General features: G+C 60.9%; 1 protein-coding gene across 1 annotated transcript in view; it reads right to left on the bottom strand.

The window, feature by feature from the left end:
- itga10 (integrin, alpha 10) overlaps window positions 1–26516 on the bottom strand; it is a 177623-nt gene that overhangs the window by 67854 nt on the left and 83253 nt on the right. Inside the window, exons 11-14 of the mRNA XM_078204773.1 lie at window positions 18773–18917; window positions 17277–17425; window positions 15191–15334; window positions 12935–13138 (exon numbers count right to left, since the gene is read on the bottom strand). Of these exons, the coding sequence (XP_078060899.1) occupies window positions 12935–13138; window positions 15191–15334; window positions 17277–17425; window positions 18773–18917 (642 nt within the window). The remainder of the gene's footprint in view (window positions 1–12934; window positions 13139–15190; window positions 15335–17276; window positions 17426–18772; window positions 18918–26516) is intronic.

The raw sequence follows: 26516 nt of genomic DNA, 5'->3' as shown, positions 1-26516 counted from the left end.
TGCCCTAACCACCGTGCCACCGTGCTGCCCTAACCACTGTGCCACCGTGCTGCCCTAACCACCGTGCTGCCCTAACCACCGTGCCACCGTGCTGCCCTAACCACCGTGCTGCCCTAACCACCGTGCTGCCCTAACCACTGTGCCACCGTGCTGCCCTAACCACCGTGCTGCCCTAACCACCGTGCTGCCCTAACCACCGTGCCACCGTGCTGCCCTAACCACTGTGCTGCCCTAACCACCGTGCTGCCCTAACCACTGTGCCACCGTGCTGCCCTAACCACTGTGCCACCGTGCTGCCCTAACCACTGTGCCACCGTGCTGCCCTAACCACTGTGCCACCGTGCTGCCCTAACCACTGTGCCACCGTGCTGCCCTAACCACTGTGCCACCGTGCTGCCCTAACCACTGTGCTGCCCTAACCACCGTGCTGCCCTAACCACTGTGCCACCGTGCTGCCCTAACCACTGTGCCACCGTGCTGCCCTAACCACTGTGCTACCGTGCTGCCCTAACCACTGTGCCACCGTGCCGCCCTAACCACCGTGCTGCCCTAACCACTGTGCCACCGTGCTGCCCTAACCACTGTGCCACCGTGCTGCCCTAACCACTGTGCCACTGTGCTGCCCTAACCACTGTGCCACCGTGCTGCCCTCACCACTGTGCCACCGTGCCGCCCTAACCACCGTGCTGCCCTAACCACTGTGCCACCGCGCTGCCCTAACCACTGTGCCACCGTGCTGCCCTAACCACTGTGCCACCGTGCCGCCCTAACCACCGTGCTGCCCTAACCACCGTGCTGCCCTAACCACCGTGCCACCGTGCTGCCCTAACCACCGTGCCGCCCTAACCACTGTGCCACCGTGCTGCCCTAACCACCGTGCCGCCCTAACCACTGTGCCACCGTGCTGCCCTAACCACCGTGCTGCCCTAACCACCGTGCTGCCCTAACCACTGTGCCACCGTGCTGCCCTAACCACCGTGCCGCCCTAACCACTGTGCCACCGTGCTGCCCTAACCACCGTGCTGCCCTAACCACCGTGCTGCCCTAACCACTGTGCCACCGTGCTGCCCTAACCACCGTGCTGCCCTAACCACCGTGCTGCCCTAACCACCGTGCTGCCCTAACCACTGTGCCACCGTGCTGCCCTAACCACCGTGCTGCCCTAACCACCGTGCTGCCCTAACCACCGTGCTGCCCTAACCACCGTGCTGCCCTAACCACTGTGCCACCGTGCTGCCCTAACCACCGTGCTGCCGTGCTGCCCTAACCACTGTGCCACCGTGCTGCCCTAACCACCGTGCTGCCCTAACCACTGTGCCACCGTGCTGCCCTAACCACCGTGCTACCGTGCTGCCCTAACCACTGTGCTACCGTGCTGCCCTAACCACCGTGCTGCCCTAACCACTGTGCCACCGTGCTGCCCTAACCACTGTGCTACCGTGCTGCCCTAACCACCGTGCTGCCCTAACCACTGTGCCACCGTGCTGCCCTAACCACTGTGCCACCGTGCTGCCCTAACCACTGTGCCACCGTGCTGCCCTAACCACTGTGCTGCCCTAACCACCGTGCTGCCCTAACCACCGTGCTGCCCTAACCACCGTGCTGCCCCTAACCACTGTGCTACCGTGCTGCCCTAACCACCGTGCTGCCCTAACCACCGTGCTGCCCTAACCACTGTGCTGCCCTAACCACCGTGCTGCCCTAACCACCGTGCTGCCCTAACCACTGTGCTGCCCTAACCACTGTGCCACCGTGCTGCCCTAACCACTGTGCCACCGTGCTGCCCTAACCACCGTGCTGCCCTAACCACCGTGCTGCCCTAACCACTGTGCCACCGTGCTGCCCTAACCACTGTGCCACCGTGCTGCCCTAACCACCGTGCTGCCCTAACCACTGTGCCACCGTGCTGCCCTAACCACTGTGCCACCGTGCTGCCCTAACCACCGTGCTGCCCTAACCACCGTGCCACCGTGCTGCCCTAACCACCGTGCTGCCCTAACCACTGTGCCACCGTGCCGCCCTAACCACTGTGCCACCGTGCCGCCCTAACCACTGTGCTACCGTGCCGCCCCTAACCACTGTGCTACCGTGCTGCCCCTAACCACTGTGCTACCGTGCCGCCCCTAACCACTGTGCCACCGTGCTGCCCTAACCACTGTGCCACCGTGCTGCCCTAACCACCGTGCTGCCCTAACCACCGTGCTGCCCTAACCACTGTGCCACCGTGCTGCCCTAACCACCGTGCTGCCCTAACCACTGTGCCACCGTGCCGCCCTAACCACTGTGCTGCCCTAACCACTGTGCCACCGTGCCGCCCCTAACCACTGTGCCACCGTGCCGCCCCTAACCACTGTGCTACCGTGCTGCCCCTAACCACTGTGCTACCGTGCCGCCCCTAACCACTGTGCTACCGTGCTGCCCCTAACCACTGTGCCACCGTGCCGCCCCTAACCACTGTGCCACCGTGCCGCCCCTAACCACTGTGCTACCGTGCCGCCCCTAACCACTGTGCTACCGTGCCGCCCCTAACCACTGTGCCACCGTGCCGCCCCTAACCACTGTGCCACCGTGCCGCCCCTAACCACTGTGCCACCGTGCCGCCCCTAACCACTGTGCTACCGTGCTGCCCTAACCACTGTGCCACCGTGCTGCCCCTAACCACTGTGCTACCGTGCCGCCCCTAACCACTGTGCCACCGTGCCGCCCCTAACCACTGTGCTACCGTGCTGCCCCTAACCACTGTGCCACCGTGCTGCCCTAACCACTGTGCCACCGTGCTGCCCTAACCACCGTGCCACCGTGCTGCCCTAACCACCGTGCTGCCCTAACCACCGTGCTGCCCTAACCACCGTGCCACCGTGCTGCCCTAACCACCGTGCTGCCCTAACCACTGTGCCACCGTGCTGCCCTAACCACCGTGCTGCCCTAACCACTGTGCCACCGTGCTGCCCTAACCACTGTGCCACCGTGCTGCCCTAACCACTGTGCTGCCCTAACCACTGTGCCACCGTGCTGCCCTAACCACCGTGCTGCCCTAACCACTGTGCCACCGTGCTCCCCTAACCACCGTGCTGCCCTAACCACCGTGCTGCCCTAACCACCGTGCTGCCCTAACCACCGTGCTGCCCTAACCACTGTGCCACCGTGCTGCCCTAACCACTGTGCCACCGTGCTGCCCTAACCACCGTGCTGCCCTAACCACTGTGCCACCGTGCTGCCCTAACCACTGTGCTACCGTGCTGCCCTAACCACTGTGCCACCGTGCTGCCCCTAACCACTGTGCCACCGTGCCGCCCTAACCACTGTGCCACCGTGCCGCCCTAACCACTGTGCTGCCCTAACCACTGTGCCACCGTGCCGCCCTAACCACTGTGCCACCGTGCTGCCCTAACCACTGTGCCACCGTGCTGCCCTAACCACTGTGCTACCCTAACCACTGTGCCACCATGCTGCCCTAACCACCGTGCTGCCCTAACCACCGTGCTGCCCTAACCACTGTGCCACCGTGCTGCCCTAACCACTGTGCCACCGTGCTGCCCTAACCACCGTGCTGCCCTAACCACTGTGCCACCGTGCTGCCCTAACCACTGTGCCACCGTGCTGCCCTAACCACCGTGCTGCCCTAACCACTGTGCCACCGTGCTGCCCTAACCACTGTGCCACCGTGCTGCCCTAACCACCGTGCTGCCCTAACCACTGTGCCACCGTGCTGCCCTAACCACCGTGCTGCCCTAACCACTGTGCTGCCCTAACCACTGTGCCACCGTGCTGCCCTAACCACTGTGCTGCCCTAACCACTGTGCTGCCCTAACCACCGTGCTGCCCTAACCACCGTGCTGCCCTAACCACCGTGCTGCCCTAACCACCGTGCTGCCCTAACCACCGTGCTGCCCTAACCACTGTGCCACCGTGCTGCCCTAACCACCGTGCTGCCCTAACCACTGTGCCACCGTGCTGCCCTAACCACCGTGCTGCCCTAACCACTGTGCTTCCCTAACCACTGTGCCACCGTGCTGCCCTAACCACCGTGCTGCCCTAACCACCGTGCTGCCCTAACCACTGTGCCACCGTGCTGCCCTAACCACCGTGCTGCCCTAACCACCGTGCTGCCCTAACCACCGTGCTGCCCTAACCACCGTGCTGCCCTAACCACTGTGCTGCCCTAACCACCGTGCCACCGTGCTGCCCTAACCACCGTGCTGCCCTAACCACCGTGCTGCCCTAACCACCGTGCTGCCCTAACCACCGTGCTGCCCTAACCACCGTGCTGCCCTAACCACCGTGCTGCCCTAACCACCGTGCTGCCCTAACCACCGTGCTGCCCTAACCACCGTGCTGCCCTAACCACCGTGCTGCCCTAACCACCGTGCTGCCCTAACCACCGTGCTGCCCTAACCACCGTGCTGCCCTAACCACTGTGCTGCCCTAACCACTGTGCTGCCCTAACCACTGTGCTGCCCTAACCACTGTGCTGCCCTAACCACTGTGCCACCGTGCTGCCCTAACCACTGTGCCACCGTGCTGCCCTAACCACCGTGCTGCCCTAACCACTGTGCTGCCCTAACCACTGTGCTGCCCTAACCACCGTGCTGCCCTAACCACCGTGCTGCCCTAACCACTGTGCTGCCCTAACCACTGTGCTGCCCTAACCACCGTGCTGCCCTAACCACCGTGCTGCCGTGCTGCCCTAACCACCGTGCTGCCCTAACCACCGTGCTGCCCTAACCACTGTGCCACCGTGCTGCCCTAACCACTGTGCCACCGTGCTGCCCTAACCACCGTGCTGCCCTAACCACCGTGCTGCCCTAACCACTGTGCCACCGTGCTGCCCTAACCACTGTGCCACCGTGCTGCCCTAACCACCGTGCTGCCCTAACCACTGTGCCACCGTGCTGCCCTAACCACCGTGCTGCCCTAACCACTGTGCCACCGTGCTGCCCTAACCACTGTGCCACCGTGCTGCCCTAACCACCGTGCTGCCCTAACCACTGTGCCACCGTGCTGCCCTAACCACCGTGCTGCCCTAACCACTGTGCCACCGTGCTGCCCTAACCACTGTGCCACCGTGCTGCCCTAACCACTGTGCCACCGTGCTGCCCTAACCACTGTGCCACCGTGCTGCCCTAACCACTGTGCCACCGTGCTGCCCTAACCACCGTGCCACCGTGCTGCCCTAACCACCGTGCTGCCCTAACCACCGTGCTGCCCTAACCACTGTGCCACCGTGCTGCCCTAACCACTGTGCTGCCCTAACCACTGTGCCACCGTGCTGCCCTAACCACTGTGCCACCGTGCTGCCCTAACCACTGTGCCACCGTGCTGCCCTAACCACTGTGCTACCCTAACCACTGTGCCACCATGCTGCCCTAACCACTGTGCTACCCTAACCACTGTGCCACCGTGCTGCCCTAACCACTGTGCTACCCTAACCACTGTGCCACCATGCTGCCCTAACCACTGTGCTACCCTAACCACTGTGCTACCGTGCTGCCCTAACCACTGTGCCACCGTGCTGCCCTAACCACTGTGCCACCGTGCTGCCCTAACCACCGTGCTGCCCTAACCACTGTGCCACCGTGCTGCCCTAACCACTGTGCCACCGTGCTGCCCTAACCACTGTGCCACCGTGCTGCCCTAACCACCGTGCTGCCCTAACCACCGTGCCACCGTGCTGCCCTAACCACCGTGCTGCCCTAACCACCGTGCTGCCCTAACCACTGTGCCACCGTGCTGCCCTAACCACTGTGCTACCGTGCTGCCCTAACCACCGTGCTGCCCTAACCACCGTGCTGCCCTAACCACCGTGCTGCCCTAACCACCGTGCTGCCCTAACCACCGTGCTGCCCTAACCACCGTGCTGCCCTAACCACTGTGCTGCCCTAACCACTGTGCTGCCCTAACCACTGTGCCACCGTGCTGCCCTAACCACCGTGCTGCCCTAACCACCGTGCTGCCCTAACCACCGTGCTGCCCTAACCACCGTGCTGCCCTAACCACCGTGCTGCCCTAACCACTGTGCTGCCCTAACCACCGTGCTGCCCTAACCACCGTGCTGCCCTAACCACTGTGCCACCGTGCTGCCCTAACCACTGTGCTGCCCTAACCACCGTGCTGCCCTAACCACTGTGCCACCGTGCTGCCCTAACCACTGTGCTGCCCTAACCACTGTGCCACCGTGCTGCCCTAACCACCGTGCTGCCCTAACCACTGTGCCACCGTGCTGCCCTAACCACCGTGCTGCCCTAACCACTGTGCTGCCCTAACCACTGTGCCACCGTGCTGCCCTAACCACTGTGCCACCGTGCTGCCCTAACCACCGTGCTGCCCTAACCACCGTGCTGCCCTAACCACTGTGCCACCGTGCTGCCCTAACCACTGTGCTGCCCTAACCACTGTGCCACCGTGCTGCCCTAACCACCGTGCTGCCCTAACCACTGTGCCACCGTGCTGCCCTAACCACCGTGCTGCCCTAACCACTGTGCTGCCCTAACCACTGTGCCACCGTGCTGCCCTAACCACTGTGCCACCGTGCTGCCCTAACCACTGTGCTGCCCTAACCACTGTGCCACCGTGCTGCCCTAACCACCGTGCTGCCCTAACCACTGTGCCACCATGCTGCCCTAACCACTGTGCTACCCTAACCACTGTGCCACCGTGCTGCCCTAACCACCGTGCTGCCCTAACCACCGTGCTGCCCTAACCACTGTGCCACCGTGCTGCCCTAACCACCGTGCTGCCCTAACCACCGTGCTGCCCTAACCACTGTGCCACCGTGCTGCCCTAACCACCGTGCTGCCCTAACCACCGTGCTGCCCTAACCACCGTGCTGCCCTAACCACTGTGCCACCATGCTGCCCTAACCACTGTGCTGCCCTAACCACTGTGCTGCCCTAACCACTGTGCCACCGTGCTGCCCTAACCACTGTGCCACCGTGCTGCCCTAACCACTGTGCTGCCCTAACCACTGTGCCACCATGCTGCCCTAACCACTGTGCTGCCCTAACCACTGTGCCACCGTGCTGCCCTAACCACTGTGCCACCATGCTGCCCTAACCACTGTGCTGCCCTAACCACCGTGCTGCCCTAACCACCATGCTGCCCTAACCACTGTGCTGCCCTAACCACTGTGCCACCGTGCTGCCCTAACCACCGTGCTGCCCTAACCACCGTGCTGCCCTAACCACCGTGCTGCCCTAACCACCGTGCCACCGTGCTGCCCTAACCACCGTGCTGCCCTAACCACCGTGCTGCCCTAACCACCGTGCTGCCCTAACCACCGTGCTGCCCTAACCACCGTGCTGCCCTAACCACCGTGCTGCCCTAACCACCGTGCTGCCCTAACCACCGTGCTGCCCTAACCACCGTGCTACCGTGCTGCCCTAACCACTGTGCTACCGTGCTGCCCTAACCACTGTGCCACCGTGCTGCCCTAACCACTGTGCCACCGTGCTGCCCTAACCACTGTGCTACCGTGCTGCCCTAACCACTGTGCCACCGTGCTGCCCTAACCACCGTGCTGCCCTAACCACTGTGCCACCGTGCTGCCCTAACCACCGTGCTGCCCTAACCACTGTGCCACCGTGCTGCCCTAACCACTGTGCCACCGTGCTGCCCTAACCACCGTGCTGCCCTAACCACCGTGCTGCCCTAACCACCGTGCTGCCCTAACCACCGTGCTGCCCTAACCACTGTGCCACCGTGCTGCCCTAACCACCGTGCTGCCCTAACCACCGTGCTGCCCTAACCACTGTGCCACCATGCTGCCCTAACCACTGTGCCACCGTGCTGCCCTAACCACCGTGCTGCCCTAACCACTGTGCCACCGTGCTGCCCTAACCACTGTGCTGCCCTAACCACTGTGCCACCGTGCTGCCCTAACCACTGTGCTGCCCTAACCACTGTGCCACCGTGCTGCCCTAACCACTGTGCCACCGTGCTGCCCTAACCACCGTGCTGCCCTAACCACTGTGCCACCGTGCTGCCCTAACCACTGTGCCACCGTGCTGCCCTAACCACTGTGCTGCCCTAACCACTGTGCCACCGTGCTGCCCTAACCACCGTGCTGCCCTAACCACCGTGCTGCCCTAACCACTGTGCCACCGTGCTGCCCTAACCACCGTGCTGCCCTAACCACTGTGCCACCGTGCTGCCCTAACCACTGTGCCACCGTGCTGCCCTAACCACCGTGCTGCCCTAACCACTGTGCCACTGTGCTGCCCTAACCACTGTGCCACCGTGCTGCCCTAACCACTGTGCCACCGTGCTGCCCTAACCACCGTGCCACCGTGCTGCCCTAACCACCGTGCTGCCCTAACCACCGTGCCACCGTGCTGCCCTAACCACCGTGCTGCCCTAACCACCGTGCTGCCCTAACCACCGTGCTGCCCTAACCACCGTGCTGCCCTAACCACTGTGCTGCCCTAACCACCGTGCTGCCCTAACCACCGTGCTGCCCTAACCACCGTGCTGCCCTAACCACCGTGCTGCCCTAACCACCGTGCTGCCCTAACCACCGTGCTGCCCTAACCACCGTGCTGCCCTAACCACCGTGCTGCCCTAACCACTGTGCCACCATGCTGCCCTAACCACTGTGCCACCGTGCTGCCCTAACCACCGTGCTGCCCTAACCACTGTGCCACCGTGCTGCCCTAACCACTGTGCTGCCCTAACCACTGTGCCACCGTGCTGCCCTAACCACTGTGCCACCGTGCTGCCCTAACCACCGTGCTGCCCTAACCACTGTGCCACCATGCTGCCCTAACCACTGTGCCACCGTGCTGCCCTAACCACTGTGCTGCCCTAACCACTGTGCCACCGTGCTGCCCTAACCACTGTGCTGCCCTAACCACTGTGCCACCGTGCTGCCCTAACCACTGTGCTGCCCTAACCACTGTGCCACCGTGCTGCCCTAACCACCGTGCTGCCCTAACCACTGTGCCACCATGCTGCCCTAACCACTGTGCCACCGTGCTGCCCTAACCACTGTGCTGCCCTAACCACTGTGCCACCATGCTGCCCTAACCACTGTGCCACCGTGCTGCCCTAACCACCGTGCTGCCCTAACCACTGTGCCACCATGCTGCCCTAACCACTGTGCCACCGTGCTGCCCTAACCACTGTGCCACCTTGCTGCCCTAACCACTGTGCTACCGTGCTGCCCTAACCACTGTGCCACCGTGCTGCCCTAACCACCGTGCCACCGTGCTGCCCTAACCACCGTGCTGCCCTAACCACTGTGCCACCGTGCTGCCCTAACCACCGTGCCACCGTGCTGCCCTAACCACCGTGCTGCCCTAACCACTGTGCTGCCCTAACCACCGTGCTGCCCTAACCACCGTGCTGCCCTAACCACCGTGCTGCCCTAACCACCGTGCTGCCCTAACCACCGTGCTGCCCTAACCACCGTGCTGCCCTAACCACTGTGCTGCCCTAACCACCGTGCTGCCCTAACCACCGTGCTGCCCTAACCACTGTGCCACCGTGCTGCCCTAACCACCGTGCCACCGTGCTGCCCTAACCACCGTGCTGCCCTAACCACCGTGCTGCCCTAACCACCGTGCTGCCCTAACCACTGTGCCACCATGCTGCCCTAACCACTGTGCCACCGTGCTGCCCTAACCACCGTGCTGCCCTAACCACTGTGCCACCGTGCTGCCCTAACCACTGTGCCACCATGCTGCCCTAACCACTGTGCCACCGTGCTGCCCTAACCACTGTGCCACCGTGCTGCCCTAACCACCGTGCTGCCCTAACCACTGTGCTGCCCTAACCACCGTGCTGCCCTAACCACCGTGCTGCCCTAACCACCGTGCTGCCCTAACCACTGTGCCACCATGCTGCCCTAACCACTGTGCCACCGTGCTGCCCTAACCACCGTGCTGCCCTAACCACTGTGCCACCGTGCTGCCCTAACCACTGTGCCACCATGCTGCCCTAACCACTGTGCCACCGTGCTGCCCTAACCACCGTGCTGCCCTAACCACTGTGCCACCTTGCTGCCCTAACCACCGTGCCACCGTGCTGCCCTAACCACTGTGCTGCCCTAACCACTGTGCCACCGTGCTGCCCTAACCACTGTGCCACCGTGCTGCCCTAACCACCGTGCTGCCCTAACCACTGTGCCACCATGCTGCCCTAACCACTGTGCCACCGTGCTGCCCTAACCACTGTGCTGCCCTAACCACTGTGCCACCATGCTGCCCTAACCACTGTGCTGCCCTAACCACTGTGCCACCGTGCTGCCCTAACCACTGTGCTGCCCTAACCACTGTGCCACCGTGCTGCCCTAACCACCGTGCTGCCCTAACCACTGTGCCACCATGCTGCCCTAACCACTGTGCCACCGTGCTGCCCTAACCACTGTGCTGCCCTAACCACTGTGCCACCGTGCTGCCCTAACCACCGTGCTGCCCTAACCACTGTGCCACCATGCTGCACTAACCACTGTGCCACCGTGCTGCCCTAACCACCGTGCTGCCCTAACCACTGTGCCACCATGCTGCCCTAACCACTGTGCCACCGTGCTGCCCTAACCACTGTGCCACCTTGCTGCCCTAACCACCGTGCTGCCCTAACCACCGTGCTGCCCTAACCACCGTGCCACCGTGCTGCCCTAACCACTGTGCTACCGTGCTGCCCTAACCACTGTGCCACCGTGCTGCCCTAACCACCGTGCCACCGTGCTGCCCTAACCACCGTGCTGCCCTAACCACCGTGCTGCCCTAACCACTGTGCTGCCCTAACCACCGTGCTGCCCTAACCACCGTGCTGCCCTAACCACCGTGCTGCCCTAACCACTGTGCCACCGTGCTGCCCTAACCACCGTGCCACCGTGCTGCCCTAACCACTGTGCCACCGTGCTGCCCTAACCACCGTGCTGCCCTAACCACCGTGCTGCCCTAACCACCGTGCTGCCCTAACCACCGTGCTGCCCTAACCACCGTGCTGCCCTAACCACCGTGCTGCCCTAACCACCGTGCTGCCCTAACCACCGTGCTGCCCTAACCACCGTGCTGCCCTAACCACTGTGCTGCCCTAACCACTGTGCCACCGTGCTGCCCTAACCACTGTGCCACCATGCTGCCCTAACCACCGTGCTGCCCTAACCACTGTGCCACCATGCTGCCCTAACCACCGTGCTGCCCTAACCACTGTGCCACCATGCTGCCCTAACCACCGTGCTGCCCTAACCACTGTGCCACCGTGCTGCCCTAACCACTGTGCTACCGTGCTGCCCTAACCACCGTGCCACCGTGCTGCCCTAACCACTGTGCCACCGTGCTGCCCTAACCACCGTGCTGCCCTAACCACCGTGCCACCATGCTGCCCTAACCACCGTGCCACCGTGCTGCCCTAACCACCGTGCTGCCCTAACCACTGTGCCACCGTGCTGCCCTAACCACTGTGCCACCGTGCTGCCCTAACCACCGTGCTGCCCTAACCACCGTGCTGCCCTAACCACTGTGCCACCATGCTGCCCTAACCACTGTGCCACCGTGCTGCCCTAACCACCGTGCTGCCCTAACCACTGTGCCACCGTGCTGCCCTAACCACTGTGCCACCGTGCTGCCCTAACCACCGTGCTGCCCTAACCAGCGTGCTGCCCTAACCACTGTGCCACCGTGCTGCCCTAACCACCGTGCTGCCCTAACCACTGTGCCACCGTGCTGCCCTAACCACTGTGCTACCCTAACCACCGTGCCACCGTGCTGCCCTAACCACTGTGCCACCGTGCTGCCCTAACCACTGTGCCACCGTGCTGCCCTAACCACTGTGCCACCGTGCTGCCCTAACCACCGTGCTGCCCTAACCACTGTGCCACCGTGCTGCCCTAACCACCGTGCTGCCCTAACCACTGTGCCACCGTGCTGCCCTAACCACCGTGCTGCCCTAACCACTGTGCCACCGTGCTGCCCTAACCACTGTGCCACCGTGCTGCCCTAACCACCGTGCTGCCCTAACCACTGTGCCACCGTGCTGCCCTAACCACCGTGCTGCCCTAACCACTGTGCCACCGTGCTGCCCTAACCACCGTGCTGCCCTAACCACCGTGCTGCCCTAACCACCGTGCTGCCCTAACCACTGTGCCACCGTGCTGCCCTAACCACCGTGCTGCCCTAACCACCGTGCCACCGTGCTGCCCTAACCACCGTGCTGCCCTAACCACTGTGCCACCGTGCTGCCCTAACCACTGTGCCACCGTGCTGCCCTAACCACCGTGCTGCCCTAACCACTGTGCCACCGTGCTGCCCTAACCACCGTGCCACCCTAACCACCGTGCCACCGTGCTGCCCTAACCACTGTGCCACCGTGCTGCCCTAACCACCGTGCTGCCCTAACCACCGTGCCACCCTAACCACCGTGCCACCGTGCTGCCCTAACCACTGTGCCACCGTGCTGCCCTAACCACCGTGCTGCCCTAACCACTGTGCCACCGTGCTGCCCTAACCACTGTGCCACCGTGCTGCCCTAACCACTGTGCCACCGTGCTGCCCTAACCACCGTGCTACCCTAACCACTGTGCCACCGTGCTGCCCTAACCACTGTGCCACCGTGCTGCCCTAACCACCGTGCTGCCCCTAACCACTGTGCCACCGTGCTGCCCTAACCACCGTGCCACCGTGCTGCCCTAACCACTGTGCCACCCTAACCACCGTGCTGCCCTAACCACTGTGCCACCGTGCTGCCCTAACCACCATGCCACCTTGCTGCCCTAACCACTGTGCCACCCTAACCACCGTGCTGCCCTAACCACTGTGCCACCGCGCTGCCCTAATATCTTCGATCTGTCGTTGCTGATTACCGCCCGTCCTGCCATCAGAATGTACTCTGTTGAAGCCCTTTGTCATTCTGAACGCCTCTACTGAAATCTCTCTTTAACCCGGTCTTCTCCATGGAGAAGGAGGCCCAGCTTCTCCAGTCTCTGCGCACTGACCTGTTTGTACATCGTGAGGATGGTGTCTTGATATCCGTGATAGATGTACACAGCCCCACGATGACCATCCTCCAGCGGGGCACCAACAACCACGTCATTAAACGCATCGTAATTAAGGTCAGGAACTGCAATAATGGTGAACCCAAAGCGGGAATCCTGCGGTTTGGCATTGGTGCGTAGGGTGTCACTGAACGAAAGGAAAAACTGCCAGGGACATGAGAAAACAGGGGGAAAAGTCAGTGATGTTTTTATTTTATCCTCTGCTGCTAGAATACTGATCACTATGAAATGGTCATTCTTCCATCTGACTTTGTCTGTGTGAGACGCATCAGGGGTCAGTTAGCTCAGTTGGCTGGACAGCTGGTTAGTGATGCAGACGACTCCAACGGCGCGGGTTCAATTCCCGTACCGGCTGAGGTTATTCAAGGAAGCCCTGCCCTCTCAGCCTTGCCCCCTGCCCGAGGTGTGGTGACCCTCAGGTTAAATCAGCACCAGTCAGCTCTCCCCTCAAAGGGGAGAGCAGCCTGTGGCCATCTGGGACTATGGGGACTTATATACGGGGACTTTGAATATGGGGCGGCACGGTGGCACAGTGGTTAGCGCTGCTGCCTCACAGCACCAGGGACCAGGGTTCGATTCCCGGCTTGGGTCACTGTCTGTGCGGAGTCTGCACGTTCTCCCCGTGTCTGCGTGGGTTTCCTCCGGGTGCTCCGGTTTCCTCCCACAGTCCAAAGATGTGCGGGTTAGGTTGATTGGCCATGCTAAATTGTCCCTTATGCCAGGGGGACTAGCAGGGCAAATATGTGGAGTTACGGGGATAGGTTCAGGCTGGGATTGTGGTCGGTGCAGACTTGATGGACCGAATGGCCTTCTCCTGCACAGTAGGGATTCTATGATTCTATATGACAAGCTAAAACGCCGATGTGACCAGCTGGATCTTGACAGACCAGCTGAACTTGCAGACTTTGTTTGGGAACCAGCTCAAGAACAAGACACTTAGAGAAGATTGGGTCTACACATTTCACAAGGTAATAACAGCCTGTCGGACAGACGGCGGTCAAGGAGATGAGGACACTCGGGAAACAACTCAACCTGCAGCTTAGTAGGACAACTAATAACTAGGAAACAAGGATGGGATGCGTGCACGCAGCCTGTAAAGAGTTCTTGGAATATTGGGAAATCCATAGCTAAGTGATGGAGGCCAGCTTAATCACCTCTGCAGGAAACCAGGCTGTATAAACTGCTTCACGTAACGGTGTCGAACAGTCATACAAGAGAAACACTGACTATCAGTCAATATATTAGATTGTTCGTAACTCAGGGTTAAATCAGGTGGAAGTTATTGTTGAAAGATTACGACAGTAAATAGGGGAAGAAAGCTGCTTACAAATACCCATCAGGATCTGGGAAGAGAATCTCCTTAACCCATTTCACACAGGATTACAGGAGCTAGCACACAGCGGAGACCTTCAGTCACTTTATTCAAACTCAAAGAGGTGAAATTTCACTATTCAGCCCCCTTCAACTTCAAAGGTGTGTGTATTTGTGCACGTGAGTGCGTGCGTGTTTGCGCACGTGAGTGGGTGCGTGTTTGTGCACGTGAGTGGGTGCGTGTTTGCGCACGAGTGCATGCGTGTTTGCGCACGTGAGTGGGTGCGTGTTTGTGCACGTGAGTGGGTGCGTGTTTGCGCACGAGTGCATGCGTGTTTGCGCACGTGAGTGGGTGCGTGTTTGCGCACGTGAGTGGGTGCGTGTTTGTGCACGAGTGCGTGCGTGTTTGTGCATGAGTGCGTGCGTGTTTGCGCGCGTGAGTGGGTGCGTGTTTGCGCACGAGTGCGTGTGTATTTGCGCACGTGAGTGGGTGCGTGTTTGCGCACGAGTGCGTGCATGTTTGTGCACGAGTGCGTGCGAGTTTGCGCGCGTGAGCGGGTGCGTGTTTGCGCACGAGTGCGTGCGTATTTGCGCACGTGAGTGCGTGCATTTGCGCACGTACGTGCGTGTTTGTGCACGTGTTTGCACATGTGTGTGCGTGCACGTGCGTGCATGCAGTGCTCACGCGGTGTGAGGCGCGTGTGGCGTGTGTGGTGTGTGCGCGAGTGTGTGTGTGTGCGTGGTGTGTGTATGCTCGTATGTGTGCCTGTGTGTGCACATGTGCGTGTGTGTGCATGTGTGTTTGCACATGTGTGGGTGAGTAAACAGACACGTGCTGTGGTAGATAACTTGATACAAGACCAGAAGCTTCCGCTCTCTGCTTACCTCCTGGACTGTGTAAATATATACTTTCCCAGTTTCCTTGCTGCTGGCTCCAAGGTACATGGGCGCTGCGACCAACAATACGTCTGTCACATTATCACCATTCACATCCACCGGGCAAACCTCACTCCCAAAGTACGATCCGATCTGTAACACAGCAGCTTTGGTCACTTACCCTGGTATCAGACTTGCCCCCCCCCTCCTCCCCGCAGGGGTTCTATCACAGAGAACAGATTTCCTAATCTGTTCGAACTGAAAATGCCCACACTGAACCAGGGAATAATATAAAATATTTCCTCGAATGCCAAAGCCTTGCGGATAATCTGATTTACAAAGCGTACATTGAGCAGAATGGGGTCAGAGTGAATGTGGAAATGATTTATGTACGAATCCCGCCACGGCAGATGGTGGAATTAGAATTTGATAAAATAAATATCTGGAATTAAGAATCTACTGATGACCCATTCTCAGAAAAACCCATCTGGTTCACTGATGTCCTTTAGGGAAGGAAATCTGCCGTCCTTACTCCGGTCTGGCCTACATGTGACTCCAGAGCCACAGCAATGTGGTTGACTCTTAACTGCTCTCCCAAGTGTAACTAGGAATGGGCAATAAATGCTGGCCCAGCCAGAGACACCCATGGCAGAGGAATGAATTTAAAAAACACAAGCTCCAGGGTCTATCCCTCGGCAGCATGTTGAAGGCTGACTTCAATATTCCCACGTTTAATCATAGAATCCCTACAGTGCAGAAAGAGGCCATTCGGCCCATCGAGTCTGCACTGAACCAAATCCCACCCAGGCCCTATCCCCATAACCCCATGCATTTACCCTGCTAGTCCCCCTGACACTAAGGGGCAATTTAGCACGGCCAATTCACCTAACCCGCACACCTTTGGAGTGTGGGAGGAAACCGGAGCACCCGGAGGAAACCCATGCAGACACGGGGAGAACGTGCAGACTCCACACAGACAGTGACCCGAGGCTGGAATTGAACCCGGGTCCCTGACGCTGTGAGGCAGCAGTGCTAACCACTGTGCCAAGTTTAGAAGGGCAGAATTGGCCACGGCTAATGGTATGTTGGCCTTTGTTAGAATGTAACGGGTGACAACTTTGTATTGGATGTAGTGTGACCAATGGGAACAAGATGTAAGGGTCAGCTGACCCAGTAAACCATGGAACCAATTACAGAGCGTGTAACAGTCAGCTGACCAGCTGACTCACTATAAATAAGGAACTATGTAGAATTGTGGGGAGCTTGGAATGGCCCAGGATGAGGCCTCAGGTTTGGAACATAGAACATTACAGCGCAGTACAGGCCCTTCGGCCCTCGATGTTGGCATACTGAAGTTTCTTTATTAAACCCTTTCTTTGATTTATAAGTTTTGTTGTATTTTCATTAGCTGCATTTTGAAGAGTTCCTTCTGAAGGAACAGCCTTTACCTCAGGAGGGTTGGAATTATGACAGGGAAGAAAGTGATGCTTCAGCTGAACGAGCCTCGTTCCGATCTCATGTGGAGCACCTTCAGGTTTGGACACTGCTCCTCAGATATACCAGACAGCAGTGCAGCATCTAGGCTTATCGGGTTAAATTACAAGGTTGCATAGTCTCGGTGTGGTATCGTGGCCCCTTTAAGGAGGCGATCCTTTGAGGGCCACGTGACCAGGTCAGATCCTATGGAAAGGCCACGTGGGAAACTTATCCATTCGGGAATGAGGAGGGGTGCGTGTCCTGAGATAGGGAGGACCCTCAGTTGGCGACAGGGAGAGGAAGAGAGTAGACTTGTGTATTAGTTCTGTCAGACCCTGGACCTGTTATGTTCTTGTTGGAGGCGTAACAGGTTGCCCCAAATTTACTACACAGGCGACGAGGAAAAACGGCGTCAGTCATCAGATCGTAATGAGCGGGGGGGGGGGAGGTGGATAAGTAACTCCACTAGGCTAGCATTTCCTTGAGCATGTGTTGGATCAGCCGTGGGGGCCGATCCCTAGGGGACGGAGAGAGGCGGCTTCCCCTTCACTCAGCGGCAGTCAGAAAGCTGCAGCCAACGCGCCCGCGTGTGAATGTGAGGCAGCGCGCGCACCCCCACCTGTGTTCCAATCAGGGACTGATGAACGGTCAGGTTTCCTCCTTTGTCGAGGTTGAAGAGAATAACCTTGCCTTTGTGTTTGAACCTTGGGGCCCCGGCCACGTAGACACGCTGACCGTCCCTCCGCCTCAGAGACGACACAGTGTAACCTGCAACGGGGAGAACACACTCAGCCCGAGCTCCAGCAGATCACGCAACGGCTACAGCGCTTAGTCCTGAACACCAACCACCGATATTTCAGGCCTCAGGTGCTCGCCTGACAGAGGACAAGGAAGAGAGAGAAGTACAGCACAGGAACTGGGCCTTTGGCCCTCCAAGCCTGCACCAATCATGATGCCCTAACTAAAGTTTTAAAAAAACCTTCTGCATTAGGGTTAGGGTATAATACTAATAATAATCAATACTCGATCCATATCCCTCTATTCCCTCCCGATTCATCTATCCATCCAGGTGCCTCTTAAATGTTGCTAATGTTCCTCCTTCCACCACCTCCTCCGGCAGCGCGTTCCAGGCACCCACCACCCTCTGCGTGAAAAACTTCCCCCACACATCGCCCTTAAAGAACGAACAAAGAAAATTACAGCACAGGAACAGGCCCTTCGGCCCCTCCAAGCCTGCACCGACCATGCTGCCCGACTGAACTAAAACCCTCTACCCTTCCGGGGACCGTATCCCTCTATTCCCATCCTATTCATGTATTTGTCCAGACGCCCCTTAAAAGCCACTATCGTATCTGCTTCCACTCCCTCCCCCGACAGCGAGTTCCAGGCACCCACCACCCTCTGTTTTTTTAAAAAAAACTTGCCTCGTACATCTCCTTTAAACCTTGCCCCTCACTTTAATCCTGTGCCCCCTAGTAATTGACACTTCCACCCTAGGGGGGGGAAAGCCTCGGACTATCCACTCTGTCTATGCCTCTCAATTTTTGAGACCTCTATCAGGTCTCCCCTCATCCTCCGTCTTTCCAGTGAAAACAGTACTAGTTTACTCAACCTCTCCTTAGAGCCAACACCCTCGAGACCAGGTGAACATCCTGGTGAACGAAGCTTCTTTGCGCTCTCTCCAAAGCTTCCACATCCTTTTAGGAACAGGAGCTCCATTTATAAAACTCGCCCCCCCCCCCCCCCCCCCGCCCCCGCTCACCGTCACTCAGCTACTGAAAGAAGGGGCTAACTCCACCACAGACTTACTATCGACCACAAAGCATAGTCCCAAAACTCTGCCTCTCACTGAACACCAGATGGGTAGAACTCCAGATAGCCTGGGGCTAGATGGGCTGAGGAGCCTTTCTTTGTGCCATCATGATGTCTATCTCTTATAGGAGAGGGGGGAACACTTTGTGAAAGGAAAATGAGGATCGCGATAATCTCATGACGCCCGGTATTGTCACTGGAGTTAAAACAGACACAGGTTTCACTCCAAGAATGAATAATAATTAGCAAGCGGGCAGTGATTGGGACGGGATTCCACGGCACAGTGAGCTGGACAACGCTTACCCAGGTAGGCTGCATGGTTCTTTAAAGCTTTGGGGAACTCTTGGCTCAGGGCTTCCCTTGAGGTAATGACTTTACCCGAGGCACTTTCCTTCACCACCGCTCCATTCCAATCGTACGCTCCGACTGCTCCGAGCAGGACCCCGTCCTGGTGATGGCGTGGGAGGAAAAACAGCGGAGTTTCAATTCCTTCCCGTCACACAATTTAAGCTTTCGCAGAGAGAGGGAGTGGCAGCTCTTGGTGAGGGCTGGACACGGACACACACAGACACACGTGCGCACATTCAAACACACACACACACGCAATCAGACACACTCACTCCCTCAAACACACACACTCCAAAGAGGAGATATATTAGACAAGCAGATACAGAATAAGAGCACTTGTCTCTTTTTACAGAGAATAGGAGTAACTCTGACTCGCTGCAATAGTGTAAATCAGGTAGTTTTGAACAGCTGCCTTTTATATTGGCTTCAACCAAGCAGCTAAAATAACACACAGCCAATTGAACATAATCTGCTTTGCTCCACTGCCTAAAGTCAAAATTACCCTCAGTAAAAACAGAGGATGCTGGAAAAGCTCAGCAGGTCTGGCAGCCTCAGTACAGACAGAAACTGAGTTAATGTTTCGCGTCTAAATAGGACTCTTCTTTGGAGCAAAATTACCATAAGATATTTGAGCAGAATGGATGGAAAAGGTCCTTAGGGATGGGATTTACGACCATTTAGAAAGATGCGGATTAATCCGGGATAGTCAGCACGGATTCGTGAAGGGCAAGTCGTGCCTCACAAATTTGATAGAATTTTTTGAGGAGGTAACTAAGTGTGTTGATGAAGGTAGGGCAGTTGATGTCATATACATGGATTTTAGTAAGGCGTTTGATAAGGTCCCCCATGGTCGGCTTATGATGAAAGTAAGGAGGTGTGGGATAGAGGGAAAGTTGGCCGATTGGATAGGTAACTGGCTGTCTGATTGAAGACAGAGGGTGGTGGTCGATGGAAACTTTTCGGACTGGAGGCAGGTTGCTAGCGGAGTGCCGCAGGGATCAGTGCTTGGTCCTCTGCTCTTTGTGATTTTTATTAATGACTTAGAGGAGGGGGCTGAAGGGTGGATCAGTAAATTTGCTGATGACACCAAGATTGGTGGAGTAGTGGATGAGGTGGAGGGCTGTTGTAGGCTGCAAAGAGACATAGATAGGATGCAAAGCTGGGCTGAAAAATGGCAAATGGAGTTTAACCCTGATAAATGTGAGGTGATTCATTTTGGTAGGACTAATTTAAATGTGGATTACAGGGTCAAAGGTAGGGTTCTGAAGACTGTGGAGGAACAGAGAGATCTTGGGGTCCAAATCCACAGATCTCTAAAGGTTGCCACTCAAGTGGATAGAGCTGTGAAGAAGGCCTATAGTGTGTTAGCTTTTATTAACAGGGGGTTGGAGTTTAAGAGCTGTGGGGTTATGCTGCAACTGTACAGGACCTTGGTGAGACCACATTTGGAATATTGTGTGCAGTTCTGGTCACCTCACTATAAGAAGGATGTGGAAGCGCTGGAAAGAGTGCAGAGGAGATTTACCAGGATGCTGCCTGGTTTGGAGGGTAGGTCTTATGAGGAAAGAACATAGAACATAGAACATAGAACATTACAGCACAGAACAGGCCCTTCGGCCCACGATGTTGTGCCGACCTTCATCTGAAACCAAGATCAAGCTATCCCACTCCCTACCATCCTGGTGTGCTCCATGTGCCTATCCAATAACCGCTTAAATGTTCCTAAAGTGTCTGACTCCACTATCACTGCAGGCAGTCCATTCCACACCCCAACCACTCTCTGCGTGAAGAACCTACCTCTGATATCCTTCCTATATCTCCCACCATGAACCCTATAGTTATGCCCCCTTGTAATAGCTCCATCCACCCGAGGAAATAGTCTTTGAACGTTCACTCGATCTATCCCCTTCATCATTTTATAAACCTCTATTAAGTCTCCCCTCAATCTCCTCCGCTCCAGAGAGAACAGCCCCAGCTCCCTCAACCTTTCCTCATAAGACCGACACTCCAAACCAGGCAGCATCCTGGTAAATCTCCTCTGCACTCTTTCAAAGCCAGTACTGAGGGAGCGCCGCACTGTGGGAGGGCCAGCGCCGCACTGTGGGAGGGCCAGCACTGAGGGAGCGCCAGCACTGAGGGAGCGCCAGCACTGAGGGAGCGCCAGCACTGAGGGAGCGCCGCACTGTGGGAGGGCCAGCACTGAGGGAGCGCCGCACTGTAGGAGGGCCGCACTGAGGGAGCGCCAGCACTGAGGGAGCGCCGCACTGAGGGAGCACCAGCACTGAGGGAGCGCCAGCACTGTGGGAGGGCCAGCACTGAGGGAGCGCCGCACTGTGGGAGGGCCAGCACTGAGGGAGGGCCGCACTGTGGGAGCGCCGCACTGAGGGAGCGCCAGCACTGAGGGAGCGCCAGCACTGAGGGAGCGCCGCACTGAGGGAGCGCCAGCACTGAGGGAGCGCCGCACTGTGGGAGGGCCAGCACTGAGGGAGCGCCGCACTGTGGGAGGGCCAGCGCCGCACTGTGGGAGGGCCAGCACTGAGGGAGCGCCGCACTGTGGGAGCGCCGCACTGAGGGAGCGCCAGCACTGAGGGAGCGCCAGCACTGAGGGAGCGCCGCACTGTGGGAGGGCCAGCACTGAGGGAGCGCCGCACTGTGGGAGGGCCGCACTGAGGGAGCGCCAGCACTGAGGGAGCGCCGCACTGAGGGAGGGCCAGCACTGTGGGAGGGCCAGCACTGAGGGAGCGCCGCACTGAGGGAGCGCCGCACTGAGGGAGCGCCAGCACTGAGGGAGCGTCGCACTGAGGGAGCGCCAGCACTGAGGGAGCGCCGCACTGAGGGAGGGCCGCACTGTGGGAGGGCCAGCACTGAGGGAGCGCCAGCACTGAGGGAGCGCCGCACTGTGGGAGGGCCAGCACTGTGGGAGGGCCAGCACTGAGGGAGCGCCGCACTGAGGGAGCGCCAGCACTGAGGGAGCGCCGCACTGTGGGAGGGCCAGCACTGAGGGAGCGCCGCACTGTGGGAGCGCCGCACTGTGGGAGCGCCGCACTGAGGGAGCGCCAGCACTGAGGGAGCGCCAGCACTGAGGGAGCGCCGCACTGTGGGAGGGCCAGCACTGAGGGAGTGCCGCACTGTGGGAGGGCCAGCGCCGCACTGTGGGAGGGCCAGCACTGAGGGAGCGCCGCACTGTGGGAGCGCCGCACTGTGGGAGCGCCGCACTGAGGGAGCGCCAGCACTGAGGGAGCGCCAGCACTGTGGGAGGGCCAGCACTGAGGGAGCGCCGCACTGAGGGAGCGCCGCACTGAGGGAGCGCCAGCACTGAGGGAGCGTCGCACTGAGGGAGCGCCAGCACTGAGGGAGTGCCGCACTGAGGGAGCGCCGCACTGTGGGAGGGCCAGCACTGAGGGAGCGCCAGCACTGAGGGAGCGCCGCACTGTGGGAGGGCCAGCACTGTGGGATGGCCAGCACTGAGGGAGCGCCGCACTGAGGGAGCGCCAGCACTGAGGGAGCGCCGCACTGTGGGAGGGCCAGCACTGAGGGAGCGCCGCACTGTGGGAGGGCCAGCACTGAGGGAGCGCCAGCACTGTGGGAGGGCCAGCGCCGCACTGTGGGAGGGCCAGCACTGAGGGAGCGCCGCACTGTGGGAGGGCCAGCACTGAGGGAGCGCCAGCACTGAGGGAGCGCCAGCACTGAGGGAGCGCCAGCACTGAGGGAGCGCCGCACTGTGGGTGGGCCAGCACTGAGGGAGCGCCAGCACTGAGGGAGCGCCAGCACTGAGGGAGCGCCGCACTGTGGGAGGGCCAGCACTGAGGGAGGGCCGCACTGTGGGAGCGCCAGCACTGAGGGAGCGCCAGCACTGAGGGAGCGCCAGCACTGAGGGAGCGCCAGCACTGAGGGAGCGCCAGCACTGAGGGAGCGCCGCACTGTGGGAGGGCCAGCACTGAGGGAGCGCCAGCACTGAGGGAGCGCCAGCACTGAGGGAGCGCCGCACTGTGGGAGGGCCAGCACTGAGGGAGGGCCGCACCGTGGGAGGGCCAGCACTGAGGGAGCGCCAGCACTGAGGGAGCGCCGCACTGTGGGAGGGCCAGCACTGAGGGAGCGCCGCACTGAGGGAGCGCCGCACTGTGGGAGGGCCGCACTGAGGGAGCGCCAGCACTGAGGGAGCGCCAGCACTGAGGGAGCGCCAGCACTGAGGGAGCGCCAGCACTGAGGGAGGGCCAGCACTGAGGGAGCGCCAGCACTGAGGGAGGGCCAGCACTGAGGGAGGGCCAGCACTGAGGGAGGGCCAGCACTGAGGGAGCGCCAGCACTGAGGGAGCGCCAGCACTGAGGGAGCGCCAGCACTGAGGGAGCGCCGCACTGTGGGAGCGCCGCACTGTGGGAGGGCCGCACTGAGGGAGCGCCAGCACTGAGGGAGCGCCGCACTGAGGGAGCGCCGCACTGTGGGAGCGCCAGCACTGAGGGAGCGCCGCACTGTGGGAGCACCAGCACTGAGGGAGCGCCGCACTGTGGGAGGGCCGCACTGAGGGAGGGCCAGCACTGAGGGAGCGCCAGCACTGAGGGAGCGCCAGCACTGAGAGAGCGCCGCACTGTGGGAGGGCCAGCACTGAGGGAGCGCCAGCACTGAGGGAGCGCCGCACTGTGGGAGGGCCGCACTGAGGGAGGGCCAGCACTGAGGGAGCGCCAGCACTGAGGGAGCGCCGCACTGAGGGAGCGCCAGCACTGAGGGAGCGTCGCACTGAGGGAGCGCCAGCACTGAGGGAGCGCCGCACTGAGGGAGGGCCGCACTGTGGGAGGGCCAGCACTGAGGGAGCGCCAGCACTGAGGGAGCGCCGCACTGTGGGAGGGCCAGCACTGTGGGAGGGCCAGCACTGAGGGAGCGCCGCACTGAGGGAGCGCCAGCACTGAGGGAGCGCCGCACTGTGGGAGGGCCAGCACTGAGGGAGCGCCGCACTGTGGGAGCGCCGCACTGTGGGAGCGCCGCACTGAGGGAGCGCCAGCACTGAGGGAGCGCCAGCACTGAGGGAGCGCCGCACTGTGGGAGGGCCAGCACTGAGGGAGTGCCGCACTGTGGGAGGGCCAGCGCCGCACTGTGGGAGGGCCAGCACTGAGGGAGCGCCGCACTGTGGGAGCGCCGCACTGTGGGAGCGCCGCACTGAGGGAGCGCCAGCACTGAGGGAGCGCCAGCACTGTGGGAGGGCCAGCACTGAGGGAGCGCCGCACTGAGGGAGCGCCGCACTGAGGGAGCGCCAGCACTGAGGGAGCGTCGCACTGAGGGAGCGCCAGCACTGAGGGAGTGCCGCACTGAGGGAGCGCCGCACTGTGGGAGGGCCAGCACTGAGGGAGCGCCAGCACTGAGGGAGCGCCGCACTGTGGGAGGGCCAGCACTGTGGGATGGCCAGCACTGAGGGAGCGCCGCACTGAGGGAGCGCCAGCACTGAGGGAGCGCCGCACTGTGGGAGGGCCAGCACTGAGGGAGCGCCGCACTGTGGGAGGGCCAGCACTGAGGGAGCGCCAGCACTGTGGGAGGGCCAGCGCCGCACTGTGGGAGGGCCAGCACTGAGGGAGCGCCGCACTGTGGGAGGGCCAGCACTGAGGGAGCGCCAGCACTGAGGGAGCGCCAGCACTGAGGGAGCGCCAGCACTGAGGGAGCGCCGCACTGTGGGTGGGCCAGCACTGAGGGAGCGCCAGCACTGAGGGAGCGCCAGCACTGAGGGAGCGCCGCACTGTGGGAGGGCCAGCACTGAGGGAGGGCCGCACTGTGGGAGCGCCAGCACTGAGGGAGCGCCAGCACTGAGGGAGCGCCAGCACTGAGGGAGCGCCAGCACTGAGGGAGCGCCAGCACTGAGGGAGCGCCGCACTGTGGGAGGGCCAGCACTGAGGGAGCGCCAGCACTGAGGGAGCGCCAGCACTGAGGGAGCGCCGCACTGTGGGAGGGCCAGCACTGAGGGAGGGCCGCACCGTGGGAGGGCCAGCACTGAGGGAGCGCCAGCACTGAGGGAGCGCCGCACTGTGGGAGGGCCAGCACTGAGGGAGCGCCGCACTGAGGGAGCGCCGCACTGTGGGAGGGCCGCACTGAGGGAGCGCCAGCACTGAGGGAGCGCCAGCACTGAGGGAGCGCCAGCACTGAGGGAGCGCCAGCACTGAGGGAGCGCCAGCACTGAGGGAGGGCCAGCACTGAGGGAGCGCCAGCACTGAGGGAGGGCCAGCACTGAGGGAGGGCCAGCACTGAGGGAGGGCCAGCACTGAGGGAGCGCCAGCACTGAGGGAGCGCCAGCACTGAGGGAGCGCCAGCACTGAGGGAGCGCCGCACTGTGGGAGCGCCGCACTGTGGGAGGGCCGCACTGAGGGAGCGCCAGCACTGAGGGAGCGCCGCACTGAGGGAGCGCCGCACTGTGGGAGCGCCAGCACTGAGGGAGCGCCGCACTGTGGGAGCACCAGCACTGTGGGAGCGCCGCACTGTGGGAGGGCCGCACTGAGGGAGGGCCAGCACTGAGGGAGCGCCAGCACTGAGGGAGCGCCAGCACTGAGGGAGCGCCGCACTGTGGGAGGGCCAGCACTGAGGGAGCGCCAGCACTGAGGGAGCGCCGCACTGTGGGAGGGCCGCACTGAGGGAGGGCCAGCACTGAGGGAGCGCCAGCACTGAGGGAGCGCCAGCACTGAGGGAGCGCCGCACTGTGGGAGGGCCAGCACTGAGGGAGGGCCGCACTGTGGGAGGGCCGCACTGAGGGAGGGCCAGCACTGAGGGAGCGCCGCACTGAGGGAGCGCCGCACTGTGGGAGGGCCAGCACTGAGGGAGGGCTGCACTGTGGGAGGGCCGCACTGAGGGAGGGCCAGCACTGAGGGAGCGCCAGCACTGAGGGAGCGCCAGCACTGAGGGAGCGCCGCACTGTGGGAGGGCCAGCACTGAGGGAGCGCCAGCACTGAGGGAGCGCCGCACTGTGGGAGGGCCGCACTGAGGGAGGGCCAGCACTGAGGGAGCGCCAGCACTGAGGGAGCGCCAGCACTGAGGGAGCGCCGCACTGTGGGAGGGCCAGCACTGAGGGAGGGCCGCACTGTGGGAGGGCCGCACTGAGGGAGGGCCAGCACTGAGGGAGCGCCGCACTGAGGGAGCGCCGCACTGTGGGAGGGCCAGCACTGAGGGAGGGCTGCACTGTGGGAGGGCCGCACTGAGGGAGGGCCAGCACTGAGGGAGCGCCAGCACTGAGGGAGCGCCAGCACTGAGGGAGCGCCGCACTGTGGGAGTTGCTGTCAGATGAGACTGACACTTCTATTGCTCCTCTAGGTGAGTGTAAAAGATTCCATTGCATTATTTACCCTTCAAATAGCATCACAAATAAAAGATGATCTGACCATTATTATGGTATTTGCTGGAGCTTTCTTTGCGTAAATTGACTGCGATATTTCTGATATAACCGCAGTAACTTCACTTCAAAAGTATTTAATCGACAGTATAGAGTTTTGGAATGTCCTGAGATCGTGAAGGGCACTATATTACTCTGTTTTTTCAGAGGAGTTATGGAGTAAACCACGCTGGCAGCTGCTGAAGCGTTCAGTGTAAATGGATTTAAGAGGCAAGCGTGAAGGATTGAACAGAGCGAAGGTCTGGCGACTATGGGTCTGACCTGGTGGATGCTGAGCAGCTGCAGTGCCACCCTGCTCCTGCTGATGGCGATACTGACCTGCAGAACTGCCTCCATGTA

This window comes from Mustelus asterias, unplaced genomic scaffold, assembly GCF_964213995.1.
Source record: "Mustelus asterias unplaced genomic scaffold, sMusAst1.hap1.1 HAP1_SCAFFOLD_443, whole genome shotgun sequence".
Taxonomy (NCBI): Eukaryota; Metazoa; Chordata; class Chondrichthyes; order Carcharhiniformes; family Triakidae; genus Mustelus; species Mustelus asterias.
Note: the sequence above shows the minus strand (reverse complement) of the source record. Positions and strands in the feature narration are given on the sequence as shown.